The following is a 25,184-nucleotide window of genomic DNA, read 5'->3' as shown; positions in this document are numbered from 1 at the left end:
ACCAACTAAGTTGCTGTGCAAGTCCGAGGTTACTCATGATTGTGGCTACTTCATGCAGTAACACTACATGCTACTTTGCGTTTTCTTTTCAGACAAGAAATGCATGCAAATATATTTACCGTTTCCATCACTTGCAGACACAGAGAGAGCTGGAGAGGACAGCTTGGGCCTCTTGGCTGAAGGCGGGCCGGACTCCAGGACATTATCAGCCATATTTTTGACGAATTAAAAAAAAATGCCGTAGATCCACGGCGGCCAAATCTATCTCCCTTATTTGCGTCTCCTCAAGTCCTTAAGAAATCGTTCCCCCACCGCTTGGGGGGACGGTAGGGGAGAAGACAGCGGTGCTTGACTCCTTCCCTCACAGTTCTCCCTCTCAGTTTATTCCTCTCTGCAGATATCAATCCCCCTCCCCTGACGGAGAGTGTTTCTTCACAGATTTGAAGAGGAGGAGGTGGGAAGGTGGAGTCGGCGAAAAGGCAAGCGTGCGACCCACTGACAACCTCATGTAGCCTCTTCTACGACACAAAACTGTCCCAAGATCCGTCCTCCGTAGTGCACTCAGTCCTGCCCGCCATAGTCGGCGGGGAGAGCCTGTACTTCTCGCCTCAAACAACCCAGAAGACTAAACTCTGTGTGGGTGCGAATTGGCAACTGTGATCCCAAATCTCAGGTCAGAGAGCAGCCCACCCCCCTCCTTGTTAACTTCTGGATGCCGATTTCTCATGCAGCAGTTTCGAGACCATCGTTCTCTCTCATCTAACCAAACACCTCACTGATATCAACGCCGCAGATCCCTTTACGTCTCTGCATGGAAAAAAAGGCAGTCGGTCTGCCTGCAATAGATTCAAAATACAGTTCGGGTGTAAGTGGCACTCTCAAGTGCAACACTGTGAATGATTTAATTGCACTGGTTAAACGGTAGCTTAATAAATAGGACGACAGTTCTGCGGATATGCAAACACAGAAGTCTTGCAAATACTCCACTGCACGTTGGCTTTCTTTTGCGTGTGCATGTGTTTGACCATGCAAGGCACTCGGTCAGAAAGAAGACACTCGTATTGCACATTTGGTTGTTGCAACCCCCTTTTACGCGAATATGCCTCTTGCAGTCAGCGGGGTGGCAAAGGTTGAAATATTGAGAAATCTCGTCAGAAATCACTCCTCTCGTGCCGTCGATGCTGATGCACACACTTTCCTCTCTGATAGTGCGGTTTCTGAAGGAAATCACAGCGCTCCAATACCAATCAGAGGGCAGCCAGATTGATCCCAATTAGTTGCATTTCGCCGATGACTGTAATAATCTGCGGGGTTACTTATCTTGTGCTCTCGGAGAGGTTCCTCCCCAGAAGTACACACACTTGTCATTCACTGCAACGGGATGCCTTGACCGTGCACAGAGGCGAGAAACACAACGCTCTCAACAAAAAACAGGCACACAGCACGGCGACAGGCGAAAAATGTGACGGCGGGTCACTGAGAAAAGATGATTTCGGAAGTGGAAAGCTTCACATCGGCACAACGATGTTGACACCCCCATAAGATATTTTAGGGCAGACAAAAATCCTCTCATTGACTCTTTGTGATGGAGATTGCCCCCCCTTCGCGTTGATCCCCTTCTCTTTAAACCAGTCTTTCTTTCCACCTCTCCCTTCTGCCCGGCAGCAATTTATTTATATAATTGTCTATGCGGACTCTTTCCTTCCTCCGCGACGGACACATAATGATTTTTCATGTTGGTGTTTTCTCCCTTTTTTCGCAGGTTTCTCCTCGTTGTAATGTCTCGCTCTCTTCCGCCTCCCCTCTCCGTCTCCGCTCCGCAAAACACCCCCTTCCTTGGATTTTTCGGAGTATTTACTTCTCATGCATGCACATATGTATATATATATATATATATATATTTATATATATAAATAAATATCACCCAGTCGGTTTTCCCACCACTGCCGCCTTATCGTTTTGTGATGCTTTCGCTCTCTTGATAAACACGGACAAAATTTGGCAGTTCTTTCCTCCCCCGACTGTTCCTGGAGCGGCTGACTTTGGTCGCCGGAGTCGCTCCTTCTCTCGGTTATCTCCTCCTGTTTCTGACGGTCTTTTCCGCACAAACAAAATGGCGGCTTGTTGTTTCTACTCCTCTGATACGGGGGGAGGGTTGGAGGTACAGCAACATTAGGCGTGAAGGGGAGGAGGGAGGGAGGGAAGGAGAGGGGAGGCCGTCTTCGTAGGTGTTCGGGATTGCTCGGAAACCGGTTCTCCGCTCTTTGACGGCAGTCGCCGACATAAATCTGTAGGGGACAGTGATGCTCCACTTTTATCTGCACTCGACGGTGGACCTTTACACAAATACCCTACAAAAAATATGTTTGTGGTATTTAGAGTATTTCCATTTTAACCGACTTAATGCACTTACTTAGTAACCGAATTGACGGAGGCCTTCATATCAGAAATCAGAATGGAGATCGTTGCCTATGTGACCATCCAACCCAGAGGTGAAACACTGTCCCAGTGCATTACAGTCAATGTCTTGTTGCAGCCACTATTAAAATCATCATACAACTTGTCTTGTCCATCACAAGGAGAATTATTCAAACCAACATAAGAGATAAGTTATGAAAGTAATATATTTTTAATACATACAGTATAAACACCAATTTCCAAGAGATAACATTCGTCTCTGCTAAAAACAAAACCCTTCCCCACATGTATAGAATCTATTTTTTCACATTATATTGCATTGGTGTATTAGAGGCAGCTGTTGTTGACAGGTTCCTTATAATTTATTGCGTGTGCGCTTAAAGATCTAACATCCTCTGGACCTTATTATCCTGACAATAATACTACAGCACAGTGGATGCACGTTCATGTGCATTTGGTGTTTAAATCCTTTGTGCTGCAGCATGCACTGCCACATGATTGAGTGTAACAGACTAATGAAGTGTGTGAACTGGCTTAAGAACTTAAAAACAAATAAACATCGACTTGACTGCTGTGCCAGGATTCTGGGAAACATGATGCGGAGCACATACTGTAGTTTTAAAGAATAAAAATGCTGAGAGCACCATCACATTATTAGATAAACACGGTGTATATGATTAGGGCTGATCACATGTCACATGGAGATGTGGTATGCTGTAATCCCTGTCGTCTTGATAGTAGTTACATTTTTAAGGAGAATCACATCAGGTACAGTGTAGTGTACATGGAGAAATTCAAAGATTCAGTTGAATCAGCACTGTGTTACATCATTTGTTCATGTTTTAAGACTTTATCCAGGCCGTAGGCAGACAAATGAGACTTGCAGAGCACTCACACCTTTCACGTAGCCGAGCCCTGAGCCTGTCGATGTCATCACCACAGAGAAGGTCAAAAAGCACAGCACACCATCTCCCATCAACTCTGTGGCTGACTTGGTTTCTCCCTGCCTCATCTCTGGGCACAAGCCTTTTCTACATCAGCAATGGTCTTGGGCGCGTCAGAAGACAATATCAGAGGGCCGCCCTTGTCTCGGATTATCACATCATCCTCAATCCTGATGCCCAAACCACGGAAGCGATCAGGGGCCTGGTCATTGTCCTTACCGATGTACAACCCTAGTAGAAAATGCACGAAAGCAGCAAAAACACGAGACGCATAGAAGCATATTAACGTTGTATAGAGGAAAATGTGAGTGGGTTTACCGAGAAACTAGAGTGAGGGAATTAAAAGTCGTACCTGGTTCTATAGTGATGGCCATTCCTGGCTGTAGAGGCTGTGAGCGAGACAGCTCAGGAGTGTCGTGGACATCCATGCCTAGGTAATGTCCAACATGGTGGGGGCAGTACCGTCGAGCGGCCTAGGATGTGAAAATACATAAATACATTTAAGGTCAGGGGGACAAGGGACACTCTAAATTGACCGTAGGTGTGAGTTTGAGAGTGGACGGTTGTTTGTCTCTATGTGGCCCTGTTTTCTACCTACATTTATGAAGCGAGGCTAATAAGTTCAGGATTAATCACAGTGTCACTTCCAATACTGTACAGTGTAAACCAGACCATTACCTGTAGTAGATCAGAATCACTTGTACTGGCCTTGATGATCCCAAGCCTCCGGAGCTGTTGTCCCAGCAGAGCCAGCATGGTGCTGTAGATATGATCTAGACTGACACCAGGGGAGCACAGAGAAATACAGGAGCGCTGCACTTCCAGGACAGCCTCATACAGCTCTGCCTGGGTGGGGCTGAATCTGACAGCAGAGAGGACAGAGCTTCAGGCTTAAAGGCACATCTGTGTCTCTCATGCATAATAAGACAATAATCAAACACCCAGGCATAACAAATTTTCCAATTTCAAATCAATCAAGGTCCAGTGTGTTTAGTTCTTTTTAGCATTTTGAGTGAGCCTTTTATATGTACTATATGAGGGGCCTTGCTTTATGGACGTTGCACCACCATGTTTCTACAGCAGCCTGAATGGACAAAACAGCCACAGAGTGAATTTCATATTTAGATGCGGAAGCTTACTACACAAACAATGACATTTCAGTCTGCATGAACCTGATGCATAGTTCAATGAAGACGTGAGAATGGGAGAGGGGAGAGAGTTGTGAAAGTGAGTGTTGTCACCCTTTCTGGTATGCAAAGGCCACCTTAGTATCACCATTTATCACCGTAAGATGCAAGTATTTTTTTTCACACTGGAACTTTAAGTTTACCAAATGTAAAACTTTTCACAATTAAAGAAAAACATTTAAGCAAATTATTTGCATTCAAATTACATCAAAACTAACTTCATGTGTGTTTAATTTTTTTATATGATGTGCTGCAGATAGATAAAAAATGTTATAAATAAGGAGTACTGATTGTAGTGCAAAATAAATAAAATATGTTTTTGTACATCGCAACTTCTGTTTTACGTTGGTTTTGATGATTAGATCCTTATATGACTTTATTGTGTCAGACTTACTTCCCATTCACTGGCCATGTTCGAGTGATATCACTGACGTAACCAAAGTATTCACAGCCACCGTCGAGCAGCACCAGTTCACCATCCTGACGCAGTAGAGGAGGAAAGTATATAAACATACTGTATGATCATACCGACTTATATGACAAGCACGACGTCGGCAGCATCTTCCTTTACCTTTATGACCTGGTTGTTGTTTATATAGTGAAGAGTATTGGCTCGATTACCTCCAGCAACCACAGGAGGATAAGCCAGGAAGTTTGCACCATGGATCCGATTCTCAAAGTCAAACTGGAATAAGATTTTAATGTTAATAATATACATATACACACACATATACACACATACATATATACATATACACATATATATGTGTCAGTGTAAACAAGAGAAACAATGGTAAAAGAAGAGTATGGTGATACGTGCTGAACTTGTGACAGTGGTCAGAAATAGATCAACGTACAGTCTCTGAGAAATGAAAATATACTCTTCACAGAGTAAAACTGCAGTGGATCAGAGGATGTCAGCTTAGCAGGTGGTCTTAAATGCATCCTGAGCAAACATTTGCCTTTGCACATCTAAAAGAATGTGGCCACATCTGTCCCAGACCACCTCTGATTGTGGTTTGCGTGATTGGATCTGAAGACGCACGGAGGAAGCATTTTGCATTAGAGCTGTCCACATGTGAACAGATCACTCAGGATGGATGCAAGTACCTGGTCTGAAGGGGCTCAGAGTAATCTGATTTTCATTATGTGTATATAAACATACTGTTTGAACACATGACAGTCAAGTGTAGTGAGGAAAGATCTTTAGTTACCTTTGCAAAGAGGACAGCTTCATCTACGTCTCCTTGAGACAGGGTCATCGTCCTCCTAAAAGCCTGGAAGACAAGGTTGAGCAGGTGTTATTTTAAAAAGTGTTTGGCAGTCGTTTCATGAAAATACAGCCTTGCTTAAAGGTAGCAGAAGTAATATGTTATTATACACTAACCTGTGCTGTTATGCGACCTGCTTCCTGCATGAGCGCCACCTCTGCTGAGCTCTTGAGGGCCCTGAGAGAGTGGATTAGGGGCCTGAGAGAGCACGGCATCGGCCCCGCCTCCAGCAGAGGATTTACATGAGACTGGTGGAGTCGAGGGTGAACAGGCTGAGAGTTATCGTACCACAGCTGAGTGCCTGAAAGAATATTGTTTAATGGGTTTAATACGTTGCAGCTTTAGTCTCGGTGTTTCAGGACAATATTATGTTCACTGCCAAGATAAAGGAAGTGACCATTCTCCCTCATCCAGGTCACAGTCGTTCAAGAAACAGCATGATTTGGTTGTCAATACTTTTGAAAATGATGTGCACAGGAAAATAGACAATAAATCACAACATATGAGTGGACATTAGTGTGATTGACAGCTGGTATTATCCAGTGGGAGCCTGGTTACAGGTGAAGTCTGTACTGGTCAAATCTTGACTTCAAATAGGGAGTTTGTTTTGCAACTGGAAGACATACATTTTTATATACAGTCTATGACGTGATAGTAAAATTGGAGATAGAATGGAAACGCTGAGAGAGAGGAATGTAAATAGGTAGGTACCTGCTTCTTATTGAATGTATTTGAGACTGTTTCTTTAGCTGGAATTGAAAAAACAATGGATGTTCTACACCTCTGTGAAATCACCACTCCACCGTTTCAAAATTGAATGCAAAAAAATTAATGTTTATTCAAAATTGCTACGGTTACTGTAATCTCAGTTCAGTGAAGAGACATTTTATGATGGACAGGCATCCTCACACATCCACGCACCTTTAAGGGAGCGGAGCACCAAACCCAGTTCTTCAGTGCTATGAACTCTCTCTATGCCGGTCAAAGTGGCAGCCCCGTCCTTCCCTGACCGAGGCCCGTCCCACAGCTCTCTCCCTGGGTCTCTGCGGGGCACAAACAAGATGGCCTGATCCGGTCGCCCTTTCCCATGAAGAACCAGGGCACTGTCTGGCTCGAGGAAGCCAGTGAGATAGAGGAAATCCTGGGAAACATTTGATTCCTAGTTATTTGGTGAAGGCGTGTCAGAAATGCAATTACTAACGGAACCAACAACAAATTATATTTATTTTAAAAAGGGTTTACATTAGCACTGCAAGAAACGCTTCTTTGTACGTAAATTTAAAAAATCAATCAATCAATATCAGAATTTGTATGTATATAAAATATCACAATTACATTTATTTCCCACCCCGAGTAATCAGCCGTCAGTCATATGATGTTTGCTGTGGTGTCCAGCAAAGACACAGGAAATAGATCTGACAATAAAAGGATGCAACATGACACCAAACACGCACCTGGTTCTGGTGGAAGGGATAAGGGATGTCATTGCTCATGTAGCGGGTAGGATGGGACAAAACAATGACGACATGGGTGCTAGAGGATGCCGGTGGTTCCAATCTGGCTGCCTGGGCCTCGATAAGAGAGGCCAGCCGGTGTCTGCGGAGCTCAAACTCTGTCTGACTCAAGCCTGGGGTCACCTCACCTGAGGAACACGGGTCAGAAGTGTGGTGTCATGCAAAAAACAAGTGACGACAGATAAAAACCCTGCATTATGAGAGGTATTACAGATCAGCAAGAGCTGAATTTTGAAGAAATTCCCCTAAAATTGTTCCTGAGATATCAACAAACTTAGTTTGTGAGTTCATAGTCAATTTTCCATTAATCACAGACAATGATCATGTTTTCATTTGTATTTGAATTAACTTCAACTCTGGACATCTTGGAATAATAATTCTCTTACCATATGCATGAAAGTATGAACGTTTAACACCCAAAACATATAACTTTGTTTTGAGCCAGTTGCTAAAAGGCATAAATGTGCTGTTCTTGGCACAACACTGCACCACTATACTTACCATGTTTAATGAGGTGTGGATGTGTGAAAGGGCTGGGCTGGCCCAGGTACCGATGTGGAACTCTCTTTGGTTTCAAACCTCCTGGTTTCAACGAAATGTTTCTATACGAGCACCAAAAACAACCTGCTGCAGACAGAAAAACGACACGGAACTCATGCACTGAAAACGGGCTCTGTCAAGCAATACTATCAGACACGCAGCCCAGGAGCCCTGCCAGGTTAGTGTGGATGACAGCTGTATCCACAGTAGAATTTAAGTAGTGTGGATGTAGCCTAAGCATGGGCTTAGTTCACATCAGTATCGTGTGAACACATTTGACAATGGTTTGAACATAACGGACATTTGATTATTATTGTCCTTTACAGATTACAATTTTGCAGTTATGAAGAGCACTTTACACGTGTGTGAAAAGTTATGCATACATAAAGAGTATTCCCTGTTATTATTATGGACTCTTTGACTTAGTCCTGTTTCCCACACTATTTATCATCTCAGGACAAAGTGCAATAGAATTGCACAATGTGCAATATTCATATGCAAAAGGCAGCAGTGTTCATAATGTTCATGTTATTGTGTGAGTAGCTTAACAGCTGTTTTTAATCTGAATTTTGGGTTTATGTATTAACTCTAAAATACCTATGCACCAGTAGTGATTGCATGTACAAATACCGAATTATACATGTTGAATAAAAAGTCACAGGGTACTATTGATTTAATATTTAACAATACACTATAAAATGTTACTCCAACAAGTCAAATAAATGTCGTGGTGTTAAGGGTTTAATATTTAATATTACACACAATATAGTGGGAAATAAGAAGCAAGCACACAGTGTTGGACCCACCTGTGTTCCACAGAGGCCGCGGCAGCAGTTTGACTGTAGACCGCAGCACAGTGCTGGCCGAGGGCAACATTGCTGCTGCTGAAAAGTGGAGGACACACACGGAGATGTGTCACCGCATGTCGTACAACAACTCTACACCGGAAAAGTCACGTTCAGTCAACAAAGTCATCACCCTATATGTATATTTACACACACCGCCATGTGTTGCTGCTGCGACTTACCGGCTATAAATGTTATAAAAGTAACATGAATCTCGTTAGTTTCACAGAAACCCTAGCTAGCTACACTGCTGCCCTCACCGCTTGACTTATCCACATTCATACAGCGCCGTGGGTATTGGTTACCCTGGGTTTGGCTTCTCAGGAAGAGGCGTTGGTCCCGCCCCCTTTTCACAATTACTAACAGAGCTCAATATAAAAAAAACACCTGAGGGCAGAAATGTGATTTGAGCATATAATAGATGAGACTACACATTGGACAAACACTTCTCAAAGACAATGAATAAATCCATTTTAAAAAAACTTGTTTAGTTGTTTAAAAGTAAGTTGTAAGTTGTTTAAAAGGAAAGTTCTGATTTTTTCCAGCACATCCCGTCTATAAGTTTTCATAGTTCAGGACATGTGCAATAATGTCTGAGTATAACTGTCTTTTCTCAGTTTATCAAATTTTGCAAAAAATGTAAACACATATATATGTATCTATTATTTTCTATATTCCATAAATGTTTGCACAGGAAAACCTGCACTTTTAATTCTATTGTGCAATGTCTCGTTGTCTTGATGACAATAAAGATTCTGATCTGATCTGACTTAACCAACAAGAGAGCTGCAGATTAGTTGGGGTTTCTGTGAGTCAAAAAACATGACTTTCAGCAGGTTTATTTCGACTTTGGTGCAGAAAGTGAGCAATTTACAGATTTCCCAAGTTTCCATTTGGTAAAAGCTGGTGCCTATCTATGAGGAAAAAGTGGCCAACAGAATATTCTGAAGATATGATAGAATATAGCAGGTATATATTTTTTATTAGATTATTATTAGTTTGTGGTTTCATGACGGCTGCCTGACAGACAACGCGAGGGAAGCAAAGGCCTGATAACTTTACTGCTCTGTCCAACAACTTGCCTGAGTGAAAACACCAGAGCGAGCAGGCAGGCGCAGTCAGTGAAGTGAAGCGCTGTTGAAACTCGGCTGCACTCATCTTGTGTTTCTCCTGTGGACCCAACGGCATACATCCCCGAACAGGTGCGTCTCACTTTAATAATTTAAGTTTTTCGCTGCTACTGCAGCTCCGAGGTTATTCTGCGTTTACTGCTCCATCCGTGCTGCAGGCGTTAGCTAGCTAAGCGCGGCTATCATGCGTCAAATGCCCCTCACGTCACTGTGACAGAATCGCATTTCTAGAAACTTCTAGCTTGCGGACGTTTATGGGTGGGATTCTTCACAGTGTGCAGGAGTCGTGGGGTTATCGCGAGGTGTGATTAGTGATCCCATTGAGACTTCTGTGGACAGCCATTCACTCCGTGCTGCTAGTTAGCGCAGCTAGCTTAGTTAGCGCCGTTGGAGTTAAACATTAGCGACTGAGCGCGTAAACAAGGCAGACTCTTGTTAAGCTGTGGATTGTGTCTCTCTGTTTCCGCACACAGCGCACTTTGTAGTGGACGTGACGGAGCACCATGGACCCACGCAAAGTCGCAGAGTTGAAGACGTTCGTGCAGTTGTGCGAGTCTAACTCCGCGATCCTGCACCTTCCAGAGATGGGTTTCTTCCGGAGCTGGCTGCAGAGGTCAGTGCGCCATGGAGCAGCCCAGTTGCTCCAGCCTGTGTGTGACAGTGTTGCACGTTCATTCAGGTTTTCATGTAACGGATTCACAGAGATTCCTCTGTTTCAGCATGCGATTTAAGTTTTTGATATGTTGTTAAAGAGACTGTAAGTGTTCCACGTGCCATGTCCTGCCCATCGTTCAGTGCAAACCACTGATCTATTATCTAATGACTTGTCTGGATTTTTATGACAATGATCTGTTTTCACTGATTTTCAAAATATACCATAGTTGCTGATTCATTGTCTTGAATTATATATTGCAGCATGGGGGCAACACTCCCATCTCCTCCCAAGACGTCATGTCAGGTGATGAATACTGTCATTATGCTATTTAATGATTTGATGTTTTCTTCTTATTTTTAACCTTTTTATTATACATAGATATGTGTTTGGAAAGTTAATAATGAATAGTTCTGGGAGTCGATATGTTGCCAGTAGATGATGATTCTGATCAGTCACCTTGTGCTGTAACCGAGTGTTCTTTGACCTGCAGGGTGGCTGTCCCTGTGGTCCTGCTCCGACTGCAGCTCCACCACCTGAGCCTCAGTCTCAGCCTGAGCCTGAACCCGAGCCTCGTGGACCTACTGAGAGCGAGGAGAGTGAAATAGGTTTGTCCAACTCTACCTCTCACACTTGCTCTGTTAATACAATTCTACCAGTATTACCCACAGCCGTCAGTCATACTCGTAGCAGTGTTTTGGTGACACAGTGGAGCTTTAATGTAAATGTTGTTCGCCTGTGCTTTTTCAGAAATCGACCAAGAGGGAGTGATTGAGCCAGACGCAGTTGATCCAGAGGAGATGGAAGACATTGAAGACATTGAGGTGCATTGTTTGTTTGTTTGTTTGTTTTTTAGCTCCTCTGTTATGCCTGCTAATCATACATGCACTTACTCAAACACAGGCTGTTCTCTCATATCAAAACCAAAGTGCCTATATTGTAAAATCTGAATTTAGGAAGGATTTTTTTTGAGTTTACCTGTCCTTACATTTGATCAGGCCACAGAGGAAATGATGGACCAAGCCAGTGAGAAGAAGATGGAAGCCATTAATGCACTGGGAGAAGGTAGGTTCACACGCTGGTCTGAAAAAAGATGACATTTGACAAAATGGGAATAAAAATAATAATAGAATTAGATAAAGACAATGAATTATTGAAATGCAGTAGGTTATTATCTCTGATACATACATATATATATATATATATATATATATATATATATATATATATATATATATATATATATATATATATATATATATATTATTTTTTTTACAGGTGATCTGCAGAAAGCTGTGGATCTTTTCACTGAAGCCATCAAGCTGAACCCGTGCTTGGCCATCCTGTATGCCAAGAGAGCAAGGTGAGAGTGAGCTATACACATCCATGTATTTTATATAGTTACAATTCATGACAATACCATTCAGCTGTTTAACCATAATTCCTAGACCCCTTGAAATATTGAGATAATTCAAAAACTATGGACCAGTGATCTGTCCAGGGTGTACCCCGCATTTAGTCCTATGTCGATTTGCTTTGACACACACACACATTTTTTCTACGTCACACCTTCTCTTTTTTTGTCATGATTGAGTGTAAATCAGTTGTGCTCTTTTGTGTATAGTGTCTTCATCAAGATGCAGAAACCCAATGCGGCAATAAGGGACTGTAACAAAGCCATCAGCATCAACCCAGACTCTGCACAGCCTTACAAGTGGAGGGGGAAAGCTCACAGGTACATTTGTGTTCTGTTGAAATGTTCTACTATAGGTCAGATCCTTTCCAGCTGGTTAAGTCATTTTTTTTTCCAATTGCTAACCATGTGGTCAGTGATGGAATCAACTGTAGTTGTTCTAGGTCTGTGTTTCCCAAACCTTTTTATATGGGAACTAATTTTTAAAGATGGTGAACATTTGTGACCCACTTCACAATATATATATATATATATATATATATATATATATATATATATTTTTTTTTACTACTATATCTGTTGGAGGGATAAAAATATGACCATGACCTTTTCTGGGCTATGAAACGTGACTGGGAATTATTATTCTAGATCCAGAATAATCTAGACTTTGGCTGGCTTTACACGACAACACTCCAACACTTTATCAGATGTGCCTTTCGTTCAGACGGCGATGGCGTTTTTGGGGCTTAAAAATGTCGGACACTCAAGTTGCCTTAGCTGCTACTTCGCGCTACTTGGGTGAAGTAGAAGGAAGTTTCAACGCTCCTGCACTCCTGGTGTTGTTGTATGGCAGTGCTTCACAGTGCCACCTAGCCACCTGGCATGCATGCTACATCAAAAGTGTCACCGTGTACATGCAGATTTCCACCCAAAGACACTCGTCTAAACGCGAAATAAAAGTGGGAACGCAACACCCCTTTTGCTGGGTCATGTAAAGCTAGCCTTTTATAAAGAGTGGAAACCAGACTTTGCAATTTGGTTGTGCAGTTTTTAATCAACCCTGCTGATGAATGTGTGTGTGCTGCTGCAGGCTGCTGGGCCACTGGGAAGAGGCAGCCAGGGACTTGGCTACAGCCTGTAAACTGGACTATGATGAAGACGCCAGTGCACTGCTGAAGGAGGTCCAGCCTAAGGTACACTCCCCCAAAAAATGAAGGGAATAAAACTCTTGCAGCCATTATATAATATAACAATATGTATTTTATATGAACTTTAACATGTCGTGGTTTTGTAATGTGTTCCACCGGCACAGAGTACTCTGGTTGAGAAGCATTTGTGATTTCTGTTTGTGGTCCGTCATTTGTTTTCAGGCAAACAAGATCATCGAGCACAGGCGCAAGTACGAGCGCAAGAGAGAAGAGAAGGAGATTAAGGAGAAACAAGATCGGATTAAGAAAGCGAGAGAAGAACACGCTCGTGCTCAAAAGGTGAGTTGCTGTCATATTTGGGAAAAATAGAATAAATGGACCTTTTTCAAGTTGAACTTGAGTGTAATAAAAACCAGCTCAGAGGTATTATTGATATATTTTGTCTTGAATATGTATGCATCTCATAGCTACATGCATGCTAATCACTTACAGTGGTAATAACTAGGGCTGCGACTAATGATTTCCTCAATTCATCAATTATTTAATGATTTCTTTCCTGTATGGAGCAAAGAAGCCAGAAAATATTCACATTGATTTGATTATTTGAAAACACCATCAATTATAAAAATGTGTTGTTGATTTATTGTAGTAATTGATTAATAATCAATGAATTGTTGCAGCCCTAGAGGTAACCACTGACAACCCTTGCTTTTGTCTCAGGAGGAGGAAGCACGACAGACCAGAGGAGGAGGAGGTGGTGGAGGTGGAGGTGGAGGAGGAGGATTCTTCCCAGGTATGAGAGTGGAAACGGACCAGTTCATTGCATTACAGGACCAATTAAAAAAATGAATTGTAAATAGGAATTAGTCATGTTATTCAGTAAACAAGTTCTCATTGTTGTTCTCAAGGTGGTGCTGGATTCCCAGGTGGAGCTCCTCCTGGCATGGGAGGTCTTGGTGATCTCCTGAAGGATCCTGAACTGCTCAGTGCCATGCAGGTAATTTAATGCTCACCACGGGTGTCTACACTAGACTATATTAGTTATGTAGGATCCATTTTCAGGCTTTTATTGGAAATGCAATTGTGTAAATGACTCTGTATCAACCTCCAGGACCCTGAGGTGATGGCAGCCTTCCAGGACGTGTCGCAGAACCCAGCAAACATCTCCAAGTACCAGAACAACCCCAAAATCATGGCACTCATCACCAAGCTGAGCGCTAAATTCGGAGCTTCACCACAGCCGTAAAATGGTAACGGTAAAGATCCGAGCGGATACGAGGTGGAACGATGTGGAGAGAGCTTTTCAACAATTATTTCACTGTGTGCAGATCAAACATGGGAGCAGGTGACGGGTTAATTGGAGTGAGCCACTGAAAGTGGGGGCTCCTTATTAAATGTTCTGAATCAGTCTTTTTAGCACTTAGCGATGTCTCAACAAAGCAACAACCCGATGGTTAGGAGGTCAGGTGTGACACTTAGACAAACTCCGATGCATCTCAGCTGGAAATCCCTTAACTACAGCAGGTCAATATTTGTAACCTGGACCTGGAAAAGCTAAACTGTGAGTGCCTGCTTTAAGACACTAGTTCATTTTTACAGGCATTTAATACGTGTCATGGGTTATTTTCTTTTCTCTGGGCAGTGTCGACCTGTCACACATTACTGTCGGCACTTTTGTGAACAGTTCTTTCCTTGTTAATGCAAAAAAAAATTCTGACCCTAATGGGGAAAAACGATCACAATAATAAAACCTCTGTTACTGCAAACTTGACATTCTAGTTTACCCTTTTTTTGTTCTCTTGTATTTTGCCATCTTTTACACCCACTGATTTTCACTTTACAAGCTTCACATTGAATGCAGCAGCAGATTGTATACGGAGTTCTCATTAAATATATCCTTAAAACCCTTTATTACCGAGCGCATCACTGATGACACGTTTGCACAAGTGCACTTTGCATTGCTGTAGTTACGGGACAGAGAAAATCAGACTGTTTTTGAAAGCTGAAACATTGTACGCTGAAGCTAACGTGGCTATTACGATCATTTCACTTGTGCTCTTTCAGGATGTAAGAGATCACAAATATGCACACATCCTTATAAGAGCTATGGAAGAAGTCAGGCCCACTGTGGATCAACAAACCACTTTGGTGTATTTGTTTCTCAGGCACAGTATAACTGCTCGAAAACATGGTCAGTCCCATAATTTAAAACTATGATATTAGACGTATTAGAACACTGGACATAGTATGGAGTTTGAGTTTACTGATAAAATCTATACAGTTGAGGAAACACTGACATAATCATGACTGGGGCATCTGCCTCATCGATTTAAACTACCCAGATGTTCGTTTTATTTTACTTCCCGTTTTATGTCCGATGTTAAGTGGAGGCTCTTCATATGCTCCCAAAGATGATCAAGACCTCCTGTTTCACAGAATCATCAGAAACCACTACTACTCACACAAGGAAACCTCATTGTGTTGTGACAACACTTGTATTTATTCATGTACATATCCAAAACAAAGACATGGCTGTAAAATGATCAGGACTACAGGCAGATTGGAACAGGGGAACAATGCTAAAGCAAAGAAACAGATAAACAACTACACAGCCAGCTAGTGTCCATATCTGTGAAGAGAGAGAGAAAGAGACAGAATGTTGTCAATAAAAATGTTAAATAAATAACATCTGACGTACCACAATTTTCATCCACAGATATTTAAAAAGAGCCAGTACAGCTGCACTATACATTCAAAGATGACACTTGAATCTTAAATCAATGTTCTTACTTCTGAAACTCCCACTCCCTGTTGTCCAGAGGGCACACCTGTCTGGTTTTCAGCCAGCGAGAAATACAGTGGAAATGGAAGGCATGCTGGAAATGGAAAGATATACAGATTATTTTTTCAGACTAATCTTTACAGTAATAATTATAGGTTCCTTAATTAAACTTTATTTTTTGAGAAGATTCTCAAGAGTGATGTCGGTATCTGAATCAGACACATAAGTGATATCAAGACATCCATCCTTGGGAGACCGGTTTTAAAACTTACATTGCAGACGCCCCAGGCCACAGTGCACTCTTCAGAAGTTGCAGACGCTTGGTTGGCCTGGCATTCTATACCTAAAAGAGGGGAAGGAGACGTATGTCAAGTGCCACAAAACTGCCACATGCGTCACATGGATGTTTGTGTGCGAGTGTGTTTACACGAGTCAGGGGAGCGAATGTTGAAGTGAACTCACAGAGATCCATGATGTGGTTTCGACAGATAGCACAGTTATCCACAACAATGTCCCACGCCCACAGAGCCACGGCATTCCACTAGAGAGAAACGACAACAAACATTAATTCCAAAACCTCAGATTAAAAAAAACAATTAAATGGTTTAATTTGACAAATGTAAAGGTCTGGTGAAAGAATTCTGAGTATACTAAGAGCAGGTCCTTCTGCTCCTGGACTTGCAAAATGCATACACTGTGTTAAGTCTAAATTAGTGACCAATAAGAAAAATCATAATAGCTAAGCAACAATAACTATACGATTGTTTGAAACTGATCCAAATAATCTTAAAAATGTTAAAAGTCAAAATTATTCTGAACTAAATCCTTCAGAATGAAAATGACACTCAGGGCTGTGTGTGGTATTACCGTGGACTAGCACTAGTAGTGCCAGAGTACTGTAGTTTAATGTTTTGACATGGATGTTGCAGATGTTGAGTGGAAACTAAACATATTATATACAATCATATTATTGTTGTTATCCGGATATTTTTGACGTGTTTTCACGGCTTCTTCCCACCTCCTTTAAAGTCCACCTTAAATTGTGGACTAGCCCTTTAATGTAAAGCTATATAACCGTACTAAAATCAGTAAGAACATTTGTACAAAAATTTGTAAAAAATCAAAACATTGTTCAAGGTTGAACTTCGACTGAATATAAATATTACTGTTTGTAATGAGGAAATAAACCGCTTATGCCTCTATCGAGACGGACGATATCGGCAAATGTATTTCAGCTAAGCTAATCTAACTCTTAAGGAGCTTTAGTGTTAATACGACAACGGTAGATGAGATTTAGCGTTAACTTAACGATGAGTTGTCTAAACGTTAATTACACGTATGTCCGCCACACCGTCTTGTTGTCTAAAAGGGCTATGTGTCCCAAAAAGGAGAAGTGCTAATTCATGCCCTAATTCAAGCTAACAGCTAACAACGTTAGCCTCTAGTCCGTGGTGAGTTAGCACTTAGCAAGAGTATGCTAACGGCAAGTATCTCGTTATTAGCCGTCAGTTGGCAATGCAGACATACTTAAAACACTCTAAGGGACACGGTGCATTACCTTCTTCACTTCAAATCGTTTCTTGCTCGCTCCGCTATTTGTGCCGCTCGGTGTATCCACATCCATTGCTGCTGCCATTATGATCGTAGAAGTTAAATGCGAACAGAAATAACCCGGAAGAAACTCGCTGATTTCCGTCTGCGTATTAGCTCATTAGTTACGGGGCTATGGCGATGGATGTATATGAAGTATTAACTGCGCCGTGACAGTAGGTATATGTTAATTGTAGAGATGACTTGATTATGAATCGATAAAAAAAAAAAAAAAACGACGTTTCTTCTTGCCTTTCATGTCACGATGAGTGATGAAAACATAAAAGGATATTTCAGGTTCCACCGAGATTTGAACTCGGATCGCTGGATTCAGAGTCCAGAGTGCTAACCATTACACCATGGAACCAGTTATCGAGAAGAGCCTTCATGTACCTATATAAAGATACAGCCAAAATAGCAAATAGCTGCTAAATTCAACACAGTTGTAACAGTTTTAATTAGGACATCAATGTTTTTATAATAACAAACAGTAATCAGTAACATTATGACCAAGTTTAACAACAACAATTATTTTTATTATATTGACTTTTCATGGTTTCTTCTTGTTTTTTGCCACCTTTTTTGCCACAGTTTTCCTCTTAGGTTGGTTCTTGATTTGGTTGGGTGGTTTAGTTTTGGGCTTTGCAGGTTTAGCTTTGGCTCCCATCAGAGCCTTTGAGAGAATGGGTTTGGGGTCCACAATGACCACCTGCTGTGGACGAGCACTGCTCTCCGGACACGAAGCAAAGATCTGGACTTCGCGGACCTTCTGACCCTTGAGCTCAGGAGGGTGACCACACGTGGCAGTTACCTCTAAACTCACTTTCTCCATCCACCTGAGACCCAGACACAAAGAGACAGAGAGAGAGACGGGCTGTTATCTTGTTTTAGTGTTTTAGTGTCATCAATGCAAAAGATGGCTATTTACAATAGCCTCGTCATTGATAGGTGCTGTAATGTATTATGTGAGTAACTCATTGGATAAGATAGCAACTGTATTTATCAATAGTTTTAGGAAGAGCCTGAAAAACAGCACTACTGGTGATAAATTCTTTATTCGGATTCTTTCCTTCTTTCTTGGCCAAAATGTAGTTAAATCCTGATTTAATTCTCCACTGACCTGCGTAGGGGCAAGAGAGCACAGTCACACTGCAGGGGGTTGTCCTGCAGGTCGACCACCTCCAGGCCCGTGAGCGGGTTCAGCTCGGGAAGCGTCTCCAGCTGATTCCCTCTCAGGGTGAGAGCTCTCAGCTCGGCGCCCAGACCTGCCAGAGCGTCTCTGGACATCTGGAGGGCAGGAAAAATACAAAGAGCTGATTGCACTGCTTATTTAGCTGCACGCATGGCTGCTGTGGCATCCATGCCATGACTAATATTTAAACAACACTTGGGTTCATGCATGGTCATGTTTTGGATGTTTCCCTGCTCAAACACACCTGATTTCAAACGGTCAGCTCGTCTGTAAACTCTGCTGAAGCCTGATAACGACCCGTTTATTTGAATCAGGTTTGTTGGAGCAGGGAAAACCTAAAACATGCAGGACAGAGACTCCCCAGGACCAGGAGTGAGAAAACCTGCTCAGGACAGATGTTCATACCAGGTTTGAACAGGGCCATAATTTCATATTTGTATAATCTTTTTTCCTAAGTAGCCTTATTGTTGTTATACCTCTGTTGGAACTTCTACCAGTAGAATTCAATACTAAAACTTTTCATGGGCCCCTCTTTGTGTTTTTTGTAGCCAGCACAATGTTGTTGCGGCTGCTGCCTCCACCCGTTTTCAAATAGAACAAAACACTTCCTGTGTACAGTGCAGGAATGTCACTGGGCAAAATGAGACCCAAACACCGCTATAGATGCATTGTGTTAACTCATTTGTCAATGGTTTGAATGTAATGAACCTCTACAGTTTTCAGGGTGAAAACACAATCCCAACCCTTATGTTTTCCTTCAGGTTTGGTGTCCAATAATTATGATGGAATGGATTAAATAAAACTAAAGAAGTAAAACAATGCAGGAAACATGATGTACAGGAAGCATGGGACATCTCTTGTACCTTCTTCATGCCCACGTGATCCACGTAAAGCCTCTTCAGACACTGGGAAACGGGCTGGAATGCTTTCGGTCCTACCCAGCGAATCGGATTGTGAGACAGGTTGAGCTCCTCCAGATTAGGGACATCGGACAGTGCGTGGGTTGGCACTTCTGTCAGCTGATTTGAATCCAGGTGAAGTATACCAAGGTAAGCAGACTCCAAAGCTCCGTTGGCAATAGCAGTCAGCGTGTTATTGGTTAAGTAGAGTTCCCTCAGTTTAGGGGTTACTGACGACAGGAAACCAGCAGGCTCTAGTTTAGACAAGGCATTTCGTTCCAGGTGTAACACAAACAGACTTGACAGAGGTGCCAGAGCTGCCAGAGAAACACAAAAATACACAAAATATCTGTGTTTAGGCTCTAGTATTTGTAACTTTCTGATACTTTCATTTACACAAAGACAGACTAGCTTTGACCCCTGCCCACTGACCTGACCCAGGTAGCCGAGTCAGCCGATTGCCCTCAAGATGGAGGTAGGTAAGGTCCGGGGTTCCAGAAAAGGCTCCGGGGTCCAAGGAAGTAAGGTCATTGTCAGAGAGATACAAATAAAATAGCTGCTTCATCCCCCGGAAGGCACCGCTTTCAATTTCGTGGATTTTGCAGAGCTCCAGGTGAAGGGAAACCACTTGACTGGAGCCTGGGAAGCTGTTGGCGGGAAGGTGGTGGAAATGGTTGCTGCGGAGGTCAAGGAGCTGCGTCTTGGCGGGGAAGCCTCGTGGGACTTTAGTGTGACCCTGCCCCTCACATGTGGCATGCTGGGCTTCAATCTGAGCGGCGCGAAACACACATTAAACACAATAGCAATTTGGCTTTCTTGGATTTATAAATAGTGTTGAACAATGAATCCTACTATTATACGGCTTGACTTAGAAGTCTGTGGCTACACACTGGACCTTCAAAACCTCTGCATTTTCAAATAATACAACCTTGCACTCACATCACAGTCACAGTTAACCGGACACTTGACCTTCTGCTTGGGCTTGGCAGTAGGAAGAGAGCCTCCTGTGCTTTCACTGTCCTCCTCTAACTCATCCGTCAGTATATCTCCTCTGCTGCGGCAGCGCAGATTCACAGGAGTCACTGCTTGCAGCAGCTCATCCGACAGGTGAGGAGGTCCAGCACAGGCTCCCAGAAGCTTCACATGCCCAGCACTTGCCCACTGCTTCAGGGGCCTCATGTAGCAGCTACAGTAGATAGGGTTGCCTTTAAAAACAAATGATGATCAGGAGGTATTAAAGCTACATTCAAACAATTGTGAGTTCACATGACTCTCTCTGAAATCAGGCGTAGCAACATTAGCAGTGTTTTGGCCACAGAAGTTGCACACTGGAGCTTTAAAGAGCGGCCGTACCAGTCAGATTCAAGCTGACCAGCTCCTTGGGGCCCGTGAGTGGCTCCAGGTAACGAAGCTGATTGTGGCTGAGGTCCAAGTGGGAGAGGAGAGGGGCGCGGGACAAAGCCTGATCAGACAGGTCCTGAAGGGACATGTGGTCCAGGTAGAGGTGCGTTAGCTTTGCCATGGAGACGGATTCTTCCCCGAGGTAGGTCATGGGATTGTGGCTCATGTCTAGACGTGTGACCTCACTGGGTCTAAACAGAGAGAAGAGAGTGAAGTGAACATCTGAACGACACGTTCAGTAAGACTTAGGATGACATGACCGTGTTTATATTATACTTGATATTTTCTTAACATTTCAAGTGTTTACAGCAAGATTTTGGTTTTAAATGTAAATGCAACTAGCCGTAAAATCATCCTAATATGTCAAAGAGACTGAGGAATAATGTTCACATAACATACCAAACTCACCAACAACAACAGTACAGCCAAAATGTTTGCATTAAAAAATATATCTTTTGCGGACTGCAAATCATTATATTTCGGCATGTGGCGCCACCTACCGCCGTCTACCAATCATTGCAGTCAGTAGAGTCACAGCTACCGATGGTTGCCAGTTAGGTCTGAGCTACAATGGCGGAGAAAACGCAACCTAAAAGACCTCAGTATTTTGAATTAGAGTGTAGTAACCGTTTTTGGCCACATTCTTATATACGGTGCCTTTAAATCTTGATATAATTTTAGCGTGTGCAGACTTGAACACCTGCAGTAAGTAAGCAGAGTCATCCAGCTGAATAACCTGGTCTTATATAACTTAAGAGGGAAAAACGGCTGATTGTAAAGCAACAGAGAGAAAGGAACGCTTGATTTCACAAAGAAAGACCTCGTAGAGCCTCATAGCTCTTAATAAAACCCAGGCTGCTGTGACTCTTGGGATGTTTTTTTATGACAGTAAAGTTAATAGTTACAGTACAGTACAAATTGTAAAAAAGGAAATTTGCTCTTGAAAAATAAGGGACAAAAACCATCCGATGCTTCAGACTGACCTACCTGGTCATGGTCTGAGTGGGGAAGAACTGCAGCTCATTGTGGTCCAGGCTGAGGCGGCTGAGAGTGAACAGGCCAGCGAACGCCTCAGCAGCCAAGTTGTTCAGGGCGTTGTGGCTCAGACGAAGCCACTTGATGTTGTGCAGGCCCTGAAAGAGAAGTCGGACCATTGTGTAATCAACAGACTGTACATAATGATTATTATCCATAATGCTTATGCAGTCGCTCTCTGGATTTACGCGAGTGTCTGTGTTTGTGTTGACACAACAACCATGAACCTGACTACCTGGAAGGCCATATTGGGGATGTAAACCAGCTGGTTGTGGGTGAGTGCCAGCATGTTGAGGGAGCCCAGCTGTGTGAAGGCACCAGGCTGGATCTCCTCTATACGGTTATGGTCCAGGTGCAGTTCCTTCAGGGAGGAGAGGCCATCAAAGGACTCCTGCAACACGGAGAGAAAGACAAAATAAGAGCCACTCATATCTCTGTGGGGGTGCAGTTGTTTCAGTGCTTTCTCCTCTCACCTGATAGAGGATGTCAATTTTATTGTAGGCCAGATTTAGGTAGACGACACGGCCCAGTGTCCGGAAAGCTCCCTCTTTCACCGTGATGATATTACAGCGCTGCAGGTTCAGGTGGGTGAGGTAGGGGGTGAGTACAAACGCCCCTCTGGGCAGCATCTGCAGGTTGTTGTTCCTCAGGTCCAGCTTTACTGTGATCTGTGAGGGCGATGAAGAAAAAATATATCTGAGATGGAGGTGTAGCTTTCTAATAATGGTATGAACATTACATACATGCAGCTCCTAAGCAGAATAAAATGCAAAAACGTCATACCATAGTATGGCGTTCAAAATTTGACAACTTTTTTTTGGTCCAAAATTTGATTTAAAAAAAACGTCATACTATAGTATAGTATGTCATACAAAATTTGACAATTTTTTAAACTTTTTCTGGTCCAAAATTTTACTAAAAAGTAATACTGTTCTATGTCATCCAAAAAATGACCTTTAAAAAAAAATAAAAAAAATTGTTGGTTCAAAATTTGACAAAAACATCATACTATACTATGTCATCCAAAATTTGACAATTATTTTTAAAAAAAATGTTTAGTCCAAAATTGGACAAAAACGTCATACTGTACTATGTCGTCCAAAATTTGACAATTAAAAAAATATATATTTTATGGTCCAAGATTTGGCAAAAACGTCATACTATACTATGTCATTCAAAATTTAATAATTATTTTTGAAAAAAATGTTTAGTCCAAAATTGGACAAAAATGTCATACTGTACTATGTCGTCCAAAATTTGACAATTAAAAAAATATATATTTTATGGTCCAAGATTTGGCAAAAACGTCATACTATACTATGTCATTCAAAATTTGACAATTATTTTTAAAAAAAATGTTTAGTCCAAAATTGGACAAAAACGTCATACTGTACTATGTCGTCCAAAATTTGACAATTAAAAAAAAAAAAAAAAATTTATGGTCCAAGATTTGGCAAAAACGTCATACTATACTACATTGTCCAAAATGTGACACATTTTTTGAAAATAATGTTTTGGTCCAAAATTTGACAAAAACGTCATACTATACGGTCGTCCAAAATTTGACACATTTTGAAAACAGGTAAACATGTACTGTGTGCAGTGACAATCTTATGCTCCTCCCTCAGACCACTGTGTTAAGTAAAAAAGAAGTCACTGTACTTCCCAGGTGAATTTCTCACCTCATCTATAGTTGGGGGAACCACAGTCAGGTTCTTGCCAACGCAGGCGACGGTGAGTTTAGTGCCGTCACAACTGCACAGCCTGGGACATTTCCCCGCCTCAGTGAGCAACGTTTGAGCTAAAATCAGCATGAAGAGCGCAGCATAGCAGAAGTTCATCTGTGCCAGAGAAAACATGAATCAAGATGTTTAAATATAACAAAGCTGCTGGGATTACTTCACAACAGAAACACCGGTTTAGTTTGGAACAAAAGGGAAATATTAATTGTAATACCAAAAACAAAACATTTTGGGAATTAAAACATACTACAACACAATTATTAAGCCACAGGTTAATCAGCGAAGAATCATTTCATCATAGATGCCATATAAAAACATGCACATCTTACCTTCAAGCAGAAAGACATGCTGTCCGTGTGGATGATTACAGGTTTTAAAGTTGAATTAAATGTGAACCTGCTGCTTCAGTTACCTGCTGTTAACTGTGTCCATGTCCAGCACTGAGTTCCAGTAATGCAAAAAAAAAAAAACAAGGGTTTGAAAAATTCTTTCGCTGACCCCTGATCCTTGAGCCCCCTCAGTGCAAATTAACACCATGGCTTCACAATGTGAGTCCAGTTAGAGAAGCTGAAACTGTGTGGCCAAACGACTGTAGTGCACTTTTTAATTCGAGAGATTAAGTGAATTTTCATGGAACAAACTATGTGAATATTACTTTCAACAATCAGACAAAACCTCTCCAAATCTTGCCAGTTAATTTAAAAAGAATATGCTAAATGAAAATGAAAAAATGTGAAAGACACAAACACAAACACAAATCCAAAAAACTCCGCACTTTGTGCCTCATGTTTGATTTTAATCCCTTCTTTTCGTTGAAATATACAGTCGTATGTGGAAATTCCCCACTCAATACACAATTAATAAAATTGTCAACTAAATTTCATAAACATTTTATATAAAAGACTAGAATAGTAAATGAAATAGAAAAATGTACAGCAGCTGAGTCCGGAGTCTATCCTGGCCACAAAGTTTCTGTGCTTCAGTCACAACACACAGAGGGGTCAGAGGTCATGTGGGAAGTGAGGCCTTTGTGTCATCTTTTCAAACCAGAACATTAAGAGCATGAAGACTAAGGTATCAGTGCTGTGCTGTGTCTCTATACGAGTGTACTCGGAGTACTTCATCACCACAAGAGTATAAGCTACTTCAAAATATTAAGTATTTAAGTCCAGTCCAGGAAGCAGAGATGGTCGTAGCTGAGGGACAGAGGTGACTCAGGGGAGCGGAGGGGGAGGAGCCTCAGAGAGGAGAGTCTTCTTCTCAAAATCTGACTCGGTTTTGACTTCATCACTTTAAGTTCAGTGTACGTCCAGTCCTCAGCATTTAGTCTTGACAATCTGCAGTGTTGATAGGAGGCTGTTCTTTGCGTTACCACATGACTGCAGAGTCTTGTTGTTACTGTGAATGAGGAAAAATACACAATTAATTAAAAATTAATGTATTAAATAATGAATTTGATCAATTTAACAATTTACAAATG

General features: G+C 42.0%; 5 protein-coding genes across 8 annotated transcripts in view; 1 reads left to right on the top strand and 4 right to left on the bottom strand.

Annotated features, from left to right (window-relative positions):
• ep300b (EP300 lysine acetyltransferase b) overlaps positions 1–2,082 on the bottom strand; it is a 28,500-nt gene extending 26,418 nt beyond the window's left edge. For both annotated transcript variants that reach the window (XM_083896268.1, XM_083896269.1), the window contains exon 1: positions 120–2,082. In XM_083896268.1, coding sequence (XP_083752394.1) covers positions 120–213 — 94 coding nt within the window. In that variant the 5' untranslated portion in view covers positions 214–2,082. The remainder of the gene's footprint in view (positions 1–119) is intronic.
• Positions 2,083–2,681: 599 nt separating this feature from the next.
• Positions 2,682–8,985, bottom strand: xpnpep3 (X-prolyl aminopeptidase 3, mitochondrial). Its single transcript, XM_083896372.1, has 12 exons — positions 8,902–8,985; positions 8,681–8,758; positions 7,836–7,961; positions 7,275–7,462; positions 6,742–6,961; positions 5,937–6,121; positions 5,764–5,826; positions 5,121–5,234; positions 4,944–5,029; positions 4,041–4,224; positions 3,715–3,835; positions 2,682–3,593 (listed from the first exon to the last, which is right to left on the bottom strand). Exons 2-12 carry the CDS (start codon positions 8,748–8,750, stop codon positions 3,427–3,429), a joined length of 1,524 nt encoding a protein of 507 aa, XP_083752498.1. The 5' UTR covers positions 8,751–8,758; positions 8,902–8,985; the 3' UTR covers positions 2,682–3,426.
• An 822-nt stretch (positions 8,986–9,807) lies between these two features.
• On the top strand, positions 9,808–14,824 carry st13 (ST13 Hsp70 interacting protein). Of its 2 annotated transcripts, XM_083896712.1 has the most exons (13): positions 9,808–9,921; positions 10,323–10,462; positions 10,765–10,807; positions 10,995–11,109; positions 11,252–11,325; positions 11,500–11,566; positions 11,780–11,864; positions 12,126–12,236; positions 13,006–13,108; positions 13,286–13,402; positions 13,784–13,856; positions 13,972–14,060; positions 14,175–14,824. In XM_083896712.1, the coding sequence occupies exons 2-13, from the start codon at positions 10,353–10,355 to the stop codon at positions 14,307–14,309; spliced, it is 1,122 nt and encodes a 373-aa protein (XP_083752838.1). In that variant the 5' UTR covers positions 9,808–9,921; positions 10,323–10,352; the 3' UTR covers positions 14,310–14,824. The 2 variants fall into 2 exon arrangements, with proteins under 2 accessions (XP_083752838.1, XP_083752839.1); XM_083896713.1 differs by lacking the exon at positions 9,808–9,921 and having other exon boundaries at positions 10,134–10,462.
• Positions 14,825–15,532: 708 nt separating this feature from the next.
• rbx1 (ring-box 1, E3 ubiquitin protein ligase) lies at positions 15,533–17,511 on the bottom strand (the record flags this gene model as incomplete). Of its 2 annotated transcripts, XM_083896612.1 has the most annotated exons (5): positions 17,404–17,511; positions 16,308–16,386; positions 16,118–16,188; positions 15,854–15,939; positions 15,533–15,692 (listed from the first exon to the last, which is right to left on the bottom strand). In XM_083896612.1, exons 1-5 carry the CDS (start codon positions 17,479–17,481, stop codon positions 15,680–15,682), a joined length of 327 nt encoding a protein of 108 aa, XP_083752738.1. In that variant the 5' UTR covers positions 17,482–17,511. The 2 variants fall into 2 exon arrangements, with proteins under 2 accessions (XP_083752738.1, XP_083752739.1); XM_083896613.1 differs by lacking the exon at positions 15,533–15,692 and having other exon boundaries at positions 15,850–15,939.
• Positions 17,512–17,985: 474 nt separating this feature from the next.
• Positions 17,986–24,051, bottom strand: chadla (chondroadherin-like a; the record flags this gene model as incomplete). The annotated part of the gene is made up of 11 exons (XM_083896551.1): positions 17,986–18,271; positions 18,556–18,722; positions 19,491–19,843; positions 19,959–20,295; positions 20,466–20,731; positions 20,880–21,118; positions 21,915–22,060; positions 22,198–22,353; positions 22,436–22,630; positions 23,645–23,803; positions 24,034–24,051. The coding sequence occupies 11 exons, from the start codon at positions 24,049–24,051 to the stop codon at positions 17,986–17,988; spliced, it is 2,322 nt and encodes a 773-aa protein (XP_083752677.1).
• Between the last annotated feature and the right edge of the window lie 1,133 nt (positions 24,052–25,184).

This window comes from Microchirus variegatus (genome assembly GCF_963457635.1).
Source record: "Microchirus variegatus genome assembly, chromosome: 10".
NCBI classification, from domain to species: Eukaryota; Metazoa; Chordata; class Actinopteri; order Pleuronectiformes; family Soleidae; genus Microchirus; species Microchirus variegatus.
This window is presented reverse-complemented; position numbering and strand designations above follow the sequence as displayed.